We start from the raw sequence: 14710 nt of genomic DNA, 5'->3' as shown, positions 1-14710 counted from the left end.
GAATCATGGAATGGGTTTGGTTGGAAAAGACCTTAAAGATCATCCAGTCCAACCATTCTCAAACTCTACCATGGCTGGTGCTAAATCATGGCCCTCAGCACCACAGCTTTGCATCTTTGAAACACCTCCAGGCATGGAGATTCAACCACCTCCCTGGGCAGCCTGTTCCACTGGTTGAGAACCCTTTCAGGGAAGAAGTTTTCTCTCATGTCCAACCTCACCTTGCCCTGGCACAATTTCAGGCCATTTCCTCTTGTCCTCTCACTTGTTGGGAAAAGAAACCAACCCCCACCTGGCTCCAGCCTCCTTTCAGGGAGGTTGGAGATTGCAGTGAGGTCTCCCTCAACCTTCTTTTCTCCAGGGCTGAACACTCCCACATCCCTCAGCTGCTCTTCACCAGCCCTGTTCCCCAGACCCTTTCCCAGCTTCATTGCCCTTCTCTGGACCTGCTCCAGAGAAAGCTCCTGTCTTTCTTGGAGTGAGGAGCCCAAAACTTACCCCAAGACACAAAGTGTGGCCACACCAGTGCAAAGTCCAGGGGGACAATCCCTACCCTTCTCCTGCTGGTCACACTATTGCTGATCTAGGCTAGGATGCAGGTGGCCTTGGCCGCCTGGGCTCACGCTGGCTTGTGTTCAGCTGTTGTCAAGCAACCTGATGAAACTTATCACAGTGTTTCCCACCTAAACTCCATGAACTGGACCAAGGTAGACCAGTGCAGCTCCGAAGTCACGGCTGGCTGTCCCCTCACTTCCTCCCCTCCACCGTGGTGAACACCCAGCCACAGAGGGCTTTTGCCTCCCCTTTTTCCTTTTTAACTTTTTTATAAAAACATTTTTCCTTTTTTTTTTTTTTCACTGTTTTCTCCTCCTTTTTGCTTCCTTTTCTTCTCCTTTTCTTTCTTTACCTTTTTTCCCTCCTCTTTTTTTCCCTTTTTCTCCTTTATTTTCCTTTCTCCTCTGCCCCGCCCCGCAGCAGCGCGCGCCAAAACCGCGCGCTCGCTTCTCCCGCCAACACGCCCCGGGGCGGAGCCACTGGGCGAAACCATTGCCCGCAGCGTGGGGGTGCAGGAGGTGCAGAAGACAGCGTCGGGACCGCTGCGGCGGGGAGCGCGTTTGTTCCACTGCGCGACCAGCAGCAGGGCGGCTCAGAGGAGCGAGCGAGGAGAGGCAGAAGGCTGGCGGCTGCGGTTTTTGCCTCGTCTCACCCCCCGCGCCCACCCCCCGTCTGCCTGTGCCCGTGGGAGTGGGCGGCGCAGGCGCCCTGCCGTGGGGGCGGTGTCGGTGAGCGGCGGCGGGAGATGCGAAGGGGCTAAGCGGGAAGCAGGGGAAAGCTGCGCTGCTCCCCGCTCGTTTGTCTTCTGCTCCGCTCCTCTCGCCCTTTGCCTCTCTCCTCCGGCCCGCCCGAGCACACTCCGCGCCATGTCCTTCCGTCAGAGGAGCCCGCACGGCGGCCCGGAGCGCAGGTAGGTGAGACGAAGGGCAGCGATGCGGCTCCTTGTCGCTTTGCTGTGCTCCTCTTCGCTTTGCCCTTCTCCCCGCTCCCTGGTGCGGGGCGGCGGGCAGTGCCGAGCTGCCCTCTCTCCCGGTTCCCCCTGCCGGGCCTCGGACGGGACAAGCGGCCCATGCCGCCCCCGGCGTGGCCTCCCCTTCGCCCCTCACCCGCCATGCCTGGCCCCGGGGCGGCCGGACCCCCCTGGCTGAGGTGAGGGGAGTGTGGCTGAGGCTCCCTCGGCGGGCGTGGGTGTGAGTGCCTCCTGCTGTGCCCGCCGTTGTCCGGGGAGGGTGGCGAGCGGCGGCTGTGGGGCGGTTGGTGGTGGCGTTGGGAGTGCCTCTCTCAGAGGAACTCAAGGCCTGCACTCGTGGCGCTAAGACAGGTTGTTGGAAGTAAAATTAGTAAATAATAGCACCCTGTGGTGATATTTCAGTGAGGCTGCTGAAGTAAAGCCCCCCGCATCGAATCACAGAACGGTTTGGGTTGGAAGAGGCCTGCAGGATCATCTAGTTTTACCCCTCTGCCGTGGGCAGGGACACCTCCTACCAGGCCGACTTGCTTTAGGTCCTGTCCAGCCTGGCTTTGAATACTGCCAGGCTTGAAGCCTCCACAGCTTCTCTGGGCAACCTGTTCAGTGCCTCACCCCCCTCGTGGGGAAGAATTTCCTCCTCATATCTCAATCCAGCTCCTTTCAGTTTGAAGCCAGCACCCCTTGTCCTTTGCACAGCGTCCCTCCCCAGCTCCTATCGTCGCCTTCAGGAACTGGAAGGCTGCTCTGAGGTACCCCTGGAGCCCCAACTCTCTTAGCCCGTCCTCACAGCAGAGCTGCTCCAGCCCTCGCATCTCTTTCATGGCCTGCCCTGGCCACGCTCATGTTGTCTTGGTCTGTCTCCTTCCAGCCCGCAGCCCCCTCCTCGCTGGTCGCAAGGAAGGAAACGTGGTGCTGATGGGAAGAGGAGGAAGCAGAGTGAGGCTGATTCGTCTGTTTTTGAAGAAGGCAAGCCCAGGCCTTCCGACAACCGGCTGGACAGGTAGGGACTGCATGGGACAAAGCAGCTCTGTGCTCTTTAGTTCATCGGGACCTCTGTTTTGATTGTGGTACTTAGTTGTTTTTCAACAGCTCTGCCTGTTAATCACTCTTGGGCCATAAATAGCTGATCACTCTTGGGACATAAATAGCTGATCTTAAAGGAGGGAAAAGATTCCAGTGCAGTGTTCTTTTCTAATCCCAACAGAAAGAAACGCTAAAGATCTGTGGAGGTTAAGCAGGCTTTTGCAGAGGGCCCTGTGCTGTTAGCTGTGGGGTTTTAATTATCATGCTCACTGGGTTCCATCTAAAAAGAACTTTAGCTGAAATTGAACAGCTTCAAAGCAATGTAAACCAATCTCTCAGCTGGGAGTTTGGACTAGTTTTAGGTACAACAGGATTCAATTCCTTGATTTCAGGGAACCCAAAGAGCCTTCAGATCTGCTGCCAAACTCTGGGCAGTGGGATACAGTTTGGAGTTTTATACTTGAGGAAAATTGGTCATTAGGACAGGAACTGGAAAATACATTTAATAATCTGAGCACAGGCAGCCGTTGTTGGTTGGAGAGGGAGATGTCCTGTTTCCCCTGCAGCAGATGAATCTGCTTGTGGAGCTAATGGGCTGCAATCAAGTTGTTACATTCGCTATGACTCTGGAAACTGGTATTTCAGTTGGGACTTGCCTGGGGGGGTTGTGCCTTTGACTTCTCTTCTAAGTATATAGTCATAGAATGGTCTAGGTTGGAAGGGACCTCAAGGATCATCCAGCTCCAACCCCCAGCTGTAAGCAGGGACATCTCCCACTAGAGCAGGTTGCTCAAGGCCTCATCCAACCTGGCCTTAAACACCTCCAGGGAGGAAGCAGCCACAACCTTCCTCGGCAACCCATTCCAGTGTCTCACCACCCTCACTGTAAAGAACTTCCTCCTAACATCTAGTCTAAATCTGCCCTCTGCCAGTTTAAACCCATTACCTCTTGTCCTGTCATTGCAAGACCTTGTCAATAGTCTCTCCCCAGCCTTCCTGTAGTCCCCCTTCAGATACTGAAAGGCCACTCTAAGGTCTCCTCGAATCTTTCTCTTCTCCAGGCTGAAGAGCCCCAACTCTTGTAGCCTGCCCACGTTCACATGGCAAACCTCTTAATGCAGTTGTGTAATTTTAATCATTTAGCTCTACAATTCCATCCTATGCTCCAACTTTTGTCTCTTACCAAGCTAATTAGCCTGCAGCCATGGAAGAATTAATTTTTCTTAACCTATTTAGGGGAGTCAAATGGGTAAAGGAATCCATTTGGTATTCCACATCTCGTTTTCTGAGGGACACCAGCTCAAAGTTATCACAAGAGTAGGCTGGGTGCCAGTGCTATGTTACTATAGATATCTCCAGAAATTTCTGAAGATGATGTATCCAAATCAAAGCCCAAACCCCAGAACTTCAAGGTGGACACTCAACTGGGGCTTCATTTTGCAGTGATGACATTTTAATAGAGCAAAAATATCACAGCCCTTGATGGTTATGATCAATGAATGAAATAAAGAGCTAGCAAGTTGTGAGTGGGGTAGATGCACAATGCAATAAGAGAAACTTTTAATGTAGAGGCTTTGGGTTGTTTTTTCTTTCCAGTTTTACAACCCCAGAAGGCCCTGGACCCCTCCCCCGGTGTTCAGACTGGGGAACAGCAGTGGAAGAAGAGGAGATGAGGAGCAACGTTAACAAAGAAATTGCAAGGTGCCTGTGGGTGAGACAGACTGGGGAAAGATGGGGAAATGGTTGTTGTCTTGTAGAATCAGTTGATTCTTAACTTCACTGTAGCCAAATCAGGCCAGCCTTAGCGTCTTTTCTGCTGCTTTAGGTTGTCTTTGGCCTCAGTCCTGCAGAGATGACCTAGTATACTCCAGAGAGTTGATGTTTGCCATCAATACCTCCTTTCTGGAAGAAACCTTGCCTGAATCATGTGGGCTGGATTCTTCCAAGTGTTCTGTCACTGATGACTGGTTTTGTATATCATAGAATGGTTTGGGTTGAAGGAGACCTTGAAGATCATCTAATTCCAACTCCCTGACATAGGCAGGGATACCTTCCACTAGACTAGGTTGCTCAAAGCCATACCATTGCTATACAAAGATTTCTGTGGAAAAGGCTTAAGCAAAAAAAGAACTGAGTGTTTGGGAGGTTCAGGGGATAAGTGAAACATCCATTCTGCACTGCAAAGGTGCTGACACTTCTGGGGGTTGCTGCCTTCTAGACTGCTGCTTAGCTGAGAAGTAGAACCATCTCTGAACTCCATCAGCATAGCCTCTCTGTTCCTAATGCTGATCTGAACTCTTACAGGTACAGAAGAAAGCTCCTGATAAATGAATTTTCCAGAGAAAGGAAGTCCTCTTCTGGAAGGTAGGTTAGAGTTCTGTCTTAGCTCAAGAAAATCTTGATGATAAAGCTGCATTTTTTATATTGCTTTTTAAAATGCTGAACTTGATGCTGTTCATTTTAGTCTGCTCCAGCATCGCTGCTCAGTAACGTACCAAGTGTTGATCTGAAAAGCTTTCATGTTTCTTTATCACCTTCTGCACCTGGGTTGGTTTGAGTGTGGCTTGTTTTCAGTGTTTATCAAATCTGCAATGGTTTGGATTTATGTTTTTTTTTAGTTCTGATTCAAAGGAGTCCACTGTGACAGTAGAACTGGAGACAGACGAAGTGGTTTTGATGAGAAGACAAAAACAGATAAACTATGGGAAAAACACAATTGCCTATGACAGATACATGAAAGAAGTCCCCAGGTAAGCTGCTGGAGTTTCTGGAAAGCTTAGTGTTGGGCTGTGAGCCACATCTCTTCTTTGCAAGCATATTAACCTCCTAAACTTGGCATTTGAATCAAGTTCAAGTAGAAGACATCTACAAATGGCAGTTGCCAAGGCATTTTTTAACACACAGCTCCCCCCCTTAAGCATAAAATGAGACATGGGTCCTTTTGGTTTTTAACCAGTTGGTACATGAGGAATATCCCTTCCAACTTTCTCATGCTGCAGAAATGAAAATAAAAGCTCTTTGAGTCATGCTTGTCAACTAGAGCAGATGAAACTGCTGCTTGCAGTCAGTTTTCTCACTGCTGGACACAAATGCAACCTGGAGTATAGCTGAAATAGGGTTCTCAGACCTGTGATTGGTAGTTGCAGCTGCAGGACCTTGCACCTGGCTTTGTAGGACTTCAAGTAATCTTTAGTGTTTTCATATGGAGCAGAGAACTTTTCACTTTAGTGCTTGAATTGCACACATTTTCCTCATAAATAATTCAATTGAGCCAGCAGTGTGCCCAGGTGGCCAAGAGAGCCAATGACATCCTGGCCTGCATCAGGAACAGTGTGGCCAGTAGGACAAGGGAGGTTATTCTGCCCCTGTACTCAGCACTGGTCAGGCCACACCTTGAGTACTGTGTCCAGTTCTGGGCCCCTCAATTCAAGAAAGATGTTGAGGTGCTGGAATGTGTCCAGAGAAGGGCAACAAAGCTGGTGAGGGGCCTGGAGCACAAACCCTATGAGGAGAGGCTGAGGGAGCTGGGGGTGTGCAGCCTGGAGAAGAGGAGGCTCAGGGGGGGACCTCATTGCTGTCTGCAACTACCTGAAGGGACACTGTAGCCAAGTGGGGGGTGGCCTCTTCTCCCAGGCAAGCAGCAATAGAACAAGGGAACACAGTCTCAAGTTGTGCCAGGGAAAGTATAGGCTGGATGTTAGGAGGAAGTTCTTCACAGAGAGTGATTTGCCATTGGAATGGGCTGCCCAGGGAGGTGGTGGAGTCACTGTCCCTGGAGGTGTTCAAGAACAGCCTGGCTGAGGCACTTAGTGCCATAGTCTGGTTGACTGGATAGGGCTGGGTGCTAGGTTGGACTGGATGATCTTGGAGGTCTCTTCCAACCTGGTTGATTCTATGATTCAGTACCTTAGACTTTGCTGTGCTGCAGTGAGCCTGGGTAGCAGGCCAACCATCTGAACATGTAAGCTACCTGTTCTGTGCATGCAGCAACCACTGATGACCTTTTCACCTCTAATATGTGAGCAGATACCATCGGATACCAGGAGTTCATCCCAGGACTCCAAATAAGTTCAAGAAGTACAGCCGTAGGTCATGGGACCAGCAAATCAAGCTCTGGAAAGTTGCACTGCATTCCTGGGATCCACCTACTGAAGCAGGATGTGATCTGCAAGAAATGTATGTATGAGTGATTCAAGAGTGGGAAATCTCATGTTCAAAGAAACAAAAAAACACCCTTTCTGAGAGCAGGTGGTGACTGCTCTTTGCATTAGCTCCTTGTCCATACTTAGTGCCACTCATTTCCTTCTCAGTCAAATATCTAATAGCTTTCTCCACCTAGATCCAGGAGCTGGACTTAACAAGTGTCCTTGCAAAGGAAGAAACAATCATAGAATCTTAGAATGGTTTGGGTTGGATGGGACCTCAAAGATCATCTAGTTCTGGCACCCTGCCATGAGGACACATACCAGAGCAGCTTGCTCAAGGCCCCGTCCAGCCTGTCTCTGAACGTTGCCAGGCTTGGAGGCTCCACACCTCTGGGCAACCTGTTCAGTGTCCCATGTGGGCATCATTTTCTGAACTGTTCCTACTAAGTGCAACTTGCTACTGAGAACTGAATTTGTTTTAAGCTGTGTTCTGCTAAACATTTACAGTAGTCCTGTGGACCTTGGTGAGATGGAGACAGAGTCTGTTGGAAGCAACTCCACCGAATCTCAGGCGAGCTGTCAAGATCCTGAGGTAAGCAAGGCTGTCATTTGGTAATCATTAATTAGTGCAGTACATAAAAGTGTATCCAGAGTGGCCTGGGTATGCGAGGAGTTCCCTTACCTGCTGTGTTTAGGGACTGCTCATAAAACTGAGACCTTTAAATTCAGGCATTTTCCCAGCTGCAGCCAACATCCATCTGGAGCCTGAGCTTACAGAGATAGAATCTGAGTGGCCATTTCAGATTTGTTCATAGAATGGTTTAGGTAAGGGCACCTTCCACTAGGCCAGGTTGCTGAAAGCCTTATGCAACCTGGCCTTGAACACCCCAGGCAGAAGGCATCCACACAGCCTCCCTGGGCAGCCTGTTCTAAAGTTCCACCACTGTACTGAAGAACTTCTTCCTAAGATCTGGTCTAACCCTGCTTTCCTTAAGCCTAAAACCATTCCCTTTTGTCCTATTGCTGGACACCCTTATGAAAAAGTCCTTCTCCAGCCTTCCTGTAGGATCCCTTCAGGTATTGAAAGCAGCTGTAAGGTCCCCCTGGAGTCCTCTCCAGACTGAACACCCCCAGCTCCCTCAGCCTATCATAGCAGAGGTGCTTCAGCCTTTGGATCATCCTTGTGGTCTCCTCTGGCCTCACTCCAACAGCTCTGTCTCTGCTGGAGACACCAGAACTGGAGGCAGTATTGGAGGTGAAGTCTCACCAGAGCAGAGTCAAGGGACAGAATCCCCTCTCTTGCCCTGCTGGCCACACTCCTCTGGATACAGCCCTGCACACAGGTGCCTTCTGGGCTGCAGGTAGTTGAACAGGCAGCACAGCCTTCACTTCAATCCTTGGAAGAGTAACCTTGGGCATTCAGAGTGTTCATAAGCCTCTGCTGCAGGCTGATCCCAAGGAATTAGAGATATGAAACGAATGATTCTAGTAACTAAACTGCTCATTATCCACTGTCTGTGTTTTCCAGGATACCTGTTGTGGCACTCCCACCAAAGTTAGACACGTTGACTATCAAGCAGGAGGTGAATTTGACTTGGAAGTGTGTTTGGGTGAACCACTGAAAGATTTTGATACTGTGAGTTAAGTCTTATGCAAAATCATATAGAGGCAGTTTCTTTGATATTGGAGAGGTTGGCTTGACTCACAAATTGTTTGTAGTAAGAAAGCTGAGTTTTAAATTGTGGTTGCTCTGCATGTTCTCTGGGCCAAACTTCTGTCCAAATACAGGTGCCTGAGTTTTTTTTAACCTTTTAATTTATGTATATGAGAGGTTTTTTTATATAACTTTTCGATAGCAAACCTGGCCAAAGGCAGTGCTGTCCTCAAGTGTCAATAGTTCAGTGAGTTCTTCCCTGGCCCTGCTGCTGTGTCCATCACTTCAGTTCATTCACCTCCAGATCAAGAGCAAAGCAGGGAGATATTTCTGAGCACCTCTTTGACCTTGCTTTTCCATTTGGCTCTTCTACAAAGATCTGAGTCACACAGGTGATGGCTGCTTGCCTTCTGAAAACAAACAATTCTGGAGCTGCCAAACTGTTTCAGAAACCACTGGAAATGAAACACCACAGAAACTGGAGGTCGGCCTGGTGAAACCCAGGCAACAGTAGCCTGAACTGGAGTCATGATTCATTAATGCAGACAAGGACATAGTAGCTAGGGAGAGGGCTTGGTTGTTTTAATTTGCTGTTTTCCAGTGTAAAGTTGTTGTAAATGGTAATGCTGTACAGAGGTTCTGCTGCTGAAAGCAGCTGGAGTTTCTATTGCTTTTGTATGGGACGTTGCTGGAAAATAAATGGAATTGGATTTCCTTGTGACTCAGCTTCCATTTCCTGCCACTGATCTCTGCATAACCACACGTGGGAGGATGCTGAAGGTGCCACGTGTCTGAGGGTGAGGGTGGAGGCTGTGTCAGCAGTCTGGAGGTCCTCACTTCAAGGACATTGAGGGGCTGGAGCAGGTCTGGAGAAAGGCAATGAAGCTGGGGAAGGGTCTGGAGAACAGGTCTGGTGAGGAGCAGCAGAGGGAACTGGGGGTGTTTAGCCTGGAGAAAAGGAAGCTGAGAGGAGACCTCGTTGCTCTCTACAACTTCCTGAAAGGAGTCTGCAGTGAGGAGAGGGCTGGTCTCTTCTCCCTAGGAACAAGTGATAGGACCAGAAGAAAAGGCCTCAGGTTGTTTAGGAGGTTTAGATTGGATTAGAAGAAAATTCTTCCCTGAAAGGGTTCTGAACTCTGGGAACAGACTGCTGGAGTGACTTCAAGACTTAGTAATAGGGGGTAACTGTTGCAGACTCCTGAGAAGCAATTTAGTAGGTGTCCTTTAGCTAGTCACTAGGCTCTCTTCTCTGTGGTTTCTTGTTTACCATACAGGCCCTTTTGTTAAGGTCACCTCATCTGATTTTATCTCTAGCACGGAATTCCTGGGCGTTGTTTGTTACAACACTGCCAGACTCAATGAAGACACTTAAACTTTCCAGCTCTGAGTATCCTAGTTGCAGCTATCTGTTGGGCACTCTAAGCCTGGCAGATTGATCTGATGGGGAAAGTTCCAAGAGAAAGCAGTGGTGATGGGGTAAGGTTAGATCTACACTGCTGTTAAGGAGGCAGCTTTCCTACCAGACCAAGAAGCCTCTCGTCTTCCAATCTGAACTTCAAGCTCTGTGATGCTTTACTCCAGCCAGCACTTTCATTTGGAAGCTGGCATGATGGCAGCATGGTGTTGAATAGCAGCTGCACCCATGAGTGCCACCATTTGTTTTGGAGCTTTTTTCTTCTACCCTCTTCAGTAGTGATCTTAAGGTCAAGCCAAACCCTTCCAACCAGAACCATTTGATGCCTTTCTTGAAGGCTTCTACAAAATAGCTACAAGGGGTTTAACCAGCTCAGCCTAGAAATGCATCTTGGCCAAGTTCAGGACCAGGCTCAGATTTCTGAGCTTACCCTGAAGCAGCAGGGCACCCAGAGTGTCTTCTACCCAACAAATTATCCCTTTCCTTCAGCCTTTTGTTGAGCTTGGCTGCCGTGAGGCGCATCCAGAGAACAGGGCGCGTTTGCAGGAGCCTCAGACTGGGGGAGCGCCTTCTGCTGTGGACTGGCGCCCTCTGGTGGCCAGCTCTGAGGTAACCTCGGCTGCGTTACATCTAGGAGCAGACTCGGCTTGTGGAAAGATGACATCCATGGGTTCAGCTGTGGCCTGCTGCATGCAGTGAGTGCTTCAGCTGGAGGGTTGCCCACTGCCATTGCCGAGCTGCAGCCTTGTTGGGTTAAGTTCCTTTAAGAATAAAGCAGAGCAGAGTCTTCTGTGGGTAGCAGAACCTGGCACCCCCCTGCTTTCCAGGGCTTTATGCCTTCCAGTTTGTTTCTCTTGCTTCTGTCACACCAAGGCTTGTCCTCTTTCAGCATCCCTCATGCCATGCCTGGCTAACTGACAGGCCTAGCTGTGGCTAATTTAAACCTCCATCTGCTGTGCCTGGCCTGTTGGAGGCCATGTGCTGATGAGATGGTGAGCACAGCACTGCAGAGCTAAGCTGGGACCCAACCTTTCCTTTTCTCTTTCTGACTTTTTTCCTAATCTCCAACCTAAACCCAGGTGCCATTTCAGGCCATTTCCTCTTGTTCTACAACCTGATACTAGGGAGAAGAGACCAACTCTCTTCTGGCTCCAGCCTCCTTTCAGGAAGTTGTAGAGAGCAATGAGGTCCCTCCTCAGCCTCTTCTTCTCCAGGCTGAACAACCCCAGTGTCCTCAGTCAGGCCTGTTCTCCAGACCCTTCACCAGCTTCATTGCCCTTCTCTGGGCCTGCTTCAGTTCTTCAATGTCCTTGGAGTGAGGGGCCCAAAATTGAACTCAGTCCTCAAGGTGTGGCCTCACCAGTGCTAAGACCAGGGGGACAATCCATGCTTTGATCCTGCTGGTCACACCATTGCTGATTCAGGCCAGGATGCTGGTGGCTGCCTTGATCACCAGGACACACACTGGCTCATCCTCAGCTGGCTGTTGATCAACCCACCCTGGTCTTTGCTGGGCAGTTTCCAGCCCTTCTGCCCCAAGCCTTGACCCTTCATGGGGTTGTTATGAGCCACATGCAGGACCCAGCACTTGGTCTTGTTGAACTGCATACAATTTGCCTTAGCGCATTGGCCAGATCCCTCAGCAGAGCATCTCTACCTTCCAGCAGGTCAAGACTGCCACACAGTTTAGTGTCATCTGCAAAGTGACTGGGGATGCCTTGATCTCCTCATCAAGATCAGAGAATTGGCCTCTCTGGGACTGTGCACAAAAGGACTGGAACTAGATTATCTTTAGGTCACTTCCCTCCTAAACTTGTCTATGACTATTCAGTTCCAAAAGTGCCTGACTCATGAGCTTCAGAAAGTTTAAAGTTGGAATGAACTTAGTGGGTTAAGCTGGAGCTGAAGCTGTGGTGCAAGCTTTCTGTCTACCCAAATTTCTGTTGAGGCAGTTCCTGGGAGGTACAGAATGGCTCTAATTAACAAAATAATAACTGGACTGGATGATTCTAAAGGTCTTTTCCAACCACAGTGATTTCATTACTCTAAAGCCAAGGTTCCCCTTTGTGTTTCTCTGGGAAGGGACCATTCCACTCTGTTTTCAGGAAGATAAGTGCAAGGTGGAGCTACAGAGCTGTCCCTGCTCTCGAAGCCAGCTTCCCTGTGCTGGAATCCACCTGGCAGCACTGCAGAGGGCAGTAGGAGCTTGTGTTTAATTGCATGCAGACAAAAGGCACCCCAGAATTGCTTTCCACTTGTGCTAAATGCCAGGAATCTCATTAATCTCCCTGATGGTGACCTTAGGAGCAACTCAGGGTTCCAACAAAACCCCTGCAAGTCTGTCCTCTTTCACTGCTCCTTCCATTGCCAGCCTCACTCGAGCTCAAACTCGTTATTGCAGGCACTGGGAGATAATAGCAACCTAACAGCAGCCAGGGACAGGATGGACTTCAGGGGAGGAAAAAGTCCTGACAGATAGCACTAGCCTGCTGCTGCCCAGGGCAAGTGGCTGGAGATGCTGATTGCAATTCCTTGCTGAAGACACTTTAGTATTTTTTACTTTTGCAAAGAATAAAATTCATTTTTCGTTTTTTTCTTTATTCTTTTTCATTTTTCCTTCTTTTTTCTTTCTTTGTTTCCTTTTTCCCTTTTCCTTTTCTTTTTTTTTTCTTTTTTTCCCTGATGGTTTGATTACTTCCCAGAGAAAGTTAACCTGTGGATAAATCCTGAAGTTGATATTCTTAAACATGAAGTACCTATTTATAGACTCACAGAATGATTTAGCTTAGAAAGGACATTCAAGATCATCTAGTTCCAACCCCCCCTGCCAGGGGCAGGCACAGCTCCCACTAGCCCAGCTTGCTCAAGGCCTCACCCAGCCTGGCTTTGAACACCTCCAGGGAGGGGACATCCATAACCTCCCTGGGCAACCTGTTCCAGTGTCTCACCACCCTTGCTGGAAAGAATTTCTTCCTATTTTCCAGTCTCAATCTTCCTTCTTCCAGCTCAAAGTCATTGCCTCTTGTCCTGTCTGTCACTACAAGCCCTTGTCAAAAGCCTCTCCTAGTTTGGTTTTGATGCCTTCATGAACTAAAAATAAAACCTTGCACTTTGTTAAGAAATTGAATTCACTAAAATGGGTATGAAAATGACAGGAGGGTTGGACTTGATCTGCAGAGGTCCCTTCCAACCCCTACCATTCTATGATTCTATGGTGTTGATGGAGACAAACCACACTGTGGGGAGGCAGGGGGGTCAGGAGCCTGTCTGACTATCAACCACAAAACAGCCCCCCTGTGTGAGCCTCCCTGCATTAAAGCTGGGAGCAGTGCTTTGCTTTCAGACTCTTCTTGCCCCGAGCTTTCCTTCTTACAAGGATGCAGATGAGGAAGGGCTGATCCCTTTAAGAGTTGGGAAATTCATATCTCACACACCAGGCAAACAAAGCAAAAAAAAAAAACCACTACAATATGCTCACAACTGCTGGGAAAATGACAACTGGAGTTGTCTGATGGCCTGTCAAATCAATGAGGCTTTTCTCTCCTTTTGGTGAGAATTTATTTGCAGGGCTTGGTGAGCTGAGAAAATCCAGATTCCTGACCTAATGGTCACCCCCATCCGTATCTCATTGTGGCAAAGCCTCTCTGCTGCAGTCCATTCAAGTGATTGGCAATGACAGCTTGGATGGAGATTGTCACTTGACAGGGCTTTGCACTCTCTCCCTGCTTTAAAAACGATGCTGAAGGGTCCCTTCCCCAGCGTGCAGTGCCACAAGTGGGGTGGATGAATGGCTGGATGAATGCTGGCTGCTCTCCTGTCATCCACAACAACAACCAAAAAAATATCCCAATCCCATCCCTCAAATGAGATGCTAAATAAATTCACACAAGGCATTGAGTGGTGCCTTGTTGGGGGGAGCTGAGCAAGGCCTTCCAAACACCCTGCCTGCATTTTATTTAGATATTTATGTAATTTTTGGGGGGAGTAGTCATTAGGAATTTCATGGAATACATAAAATGTGCCCACTTGATCTGGGAAATCTCCATGAAAAATGTGAAATTCCAGCCTTTCCAGCAAGGTTTTGCTGACAGCTCATGCATGGAGAATAGCCTGAAAGACATGCATGCAATTAAGGGATCCTTGGAGCTGAGCTGGGGAGAACAAGGCAGGCAGTGGGGGATGTGGCCTCTGCTGGGGCCAGCTGGTGCCTGCTCCTGGGTTCTGAGGGCACCAGACCATTGAGAGGAGTGGGGCGAAGGGGGAAGAAAAGAAAGCTCAGCAGCTTTGGAGACAAGAGCCAAGTGCTGGAGACAATCCTGCAGCTCCTAGGTAACACCACCCTCCTCCTGCCCAGATGCTCTGAGATGCAGTTCAGAGGGTGACAAAAGTTTCTTCTTGTCACAGACTTAATACCAATGATCCCAGAATCACAGAGTGGTAGGGGTTGGAAGGGACCTCTGGAGATCATCCAGTCCAAGTCCCTTGCCAAAGCTTAGGGCAGGTCGCACAGGAATGTGTCCATCTTGAATGTCTCCAGAGAAGGAGACTCCACAACCCCTCAGGACAGTCTGCTCCAGTCTTAGAGAACCCTTTCAGTGAAGAAGTTTCTTCTAATATCCAACCTAAACCTGTCCTGGTGCAACTTGAGGCCACTTCTTTTCATCCTGCCACTTGTTCCTAGGGAGAAGAGACCAACCCCCACCTGGCTCCAGCCTCCTTTCAGGGAGCTGTAGAGATCCAGAAGGTCTCCCCTTGGCCTCCTTTCATCCAGGCTGAAGAACTTCAGTTCCTTCAGCTGCTCTTCACAGGGCTGGGTCTTTTGGAGCTTCTCTGCTGCATCCCGAAGCATCCTCTCCAAAGCAGCAGGGTGGAGGCAGGTGGCTTCTCTCCTGCAGGACAGGAAAGCCTTGCACCAAGGGCCAGCAGGCTGGGGTGGAAGGTATTTACTT

General features: G+C 49.3%; 1 protein-coding gene across 1 annotated transcript; it reads left to right on the top strand.

Moving 5' to 3' along the window:
* The first annotated feature begins 1066 nt into the window (after positions 1-1066).
* On the top strand, positions 1067-9061 carry LOC135179567 (histone RNA hairpin-binding protein-like). The gene is made up of 8 exons (XM_064151543.1): positions 1067-1465; positions 2394-2525; positions 4145-4249; positions 4853-4912; positions 5167-5298; positions 6575-6724; positions 7201-7285; positions 8222-9061. Exons 1-8 carry the CDS (start codon positions 1422-1424, stop codon positions 8336-8338), a joined length of 825 nt encoding a protein of 274 aa, XP_064007613.1. The 5' UTR covers positions 1067-1421; the 3' UTR covers positions 8339-9061.
* Positions 9062-14710: the final 5649 nt, after the last annotated feature.

This window comes from Pogoniulus pusillus, chromosome 11 (assembly GCF_015220805.1).
Source record: "Pogoniulus pusillus isolate bPogPus1 chromosome 11, bPogPus1.pri, whole genome shotgun sequence".
In the NCBI taxonomy this organism is placed as follows: domain Eukaryota; kingdom Metazoa; phylum Chordata; class Aves; order Piciformes; family Lybiidae; genus Pogoniulus; species Pogoniulus pusillus.
This window is presented reverse-complemented; position numbering and strand designations above follow the sequence as displayed.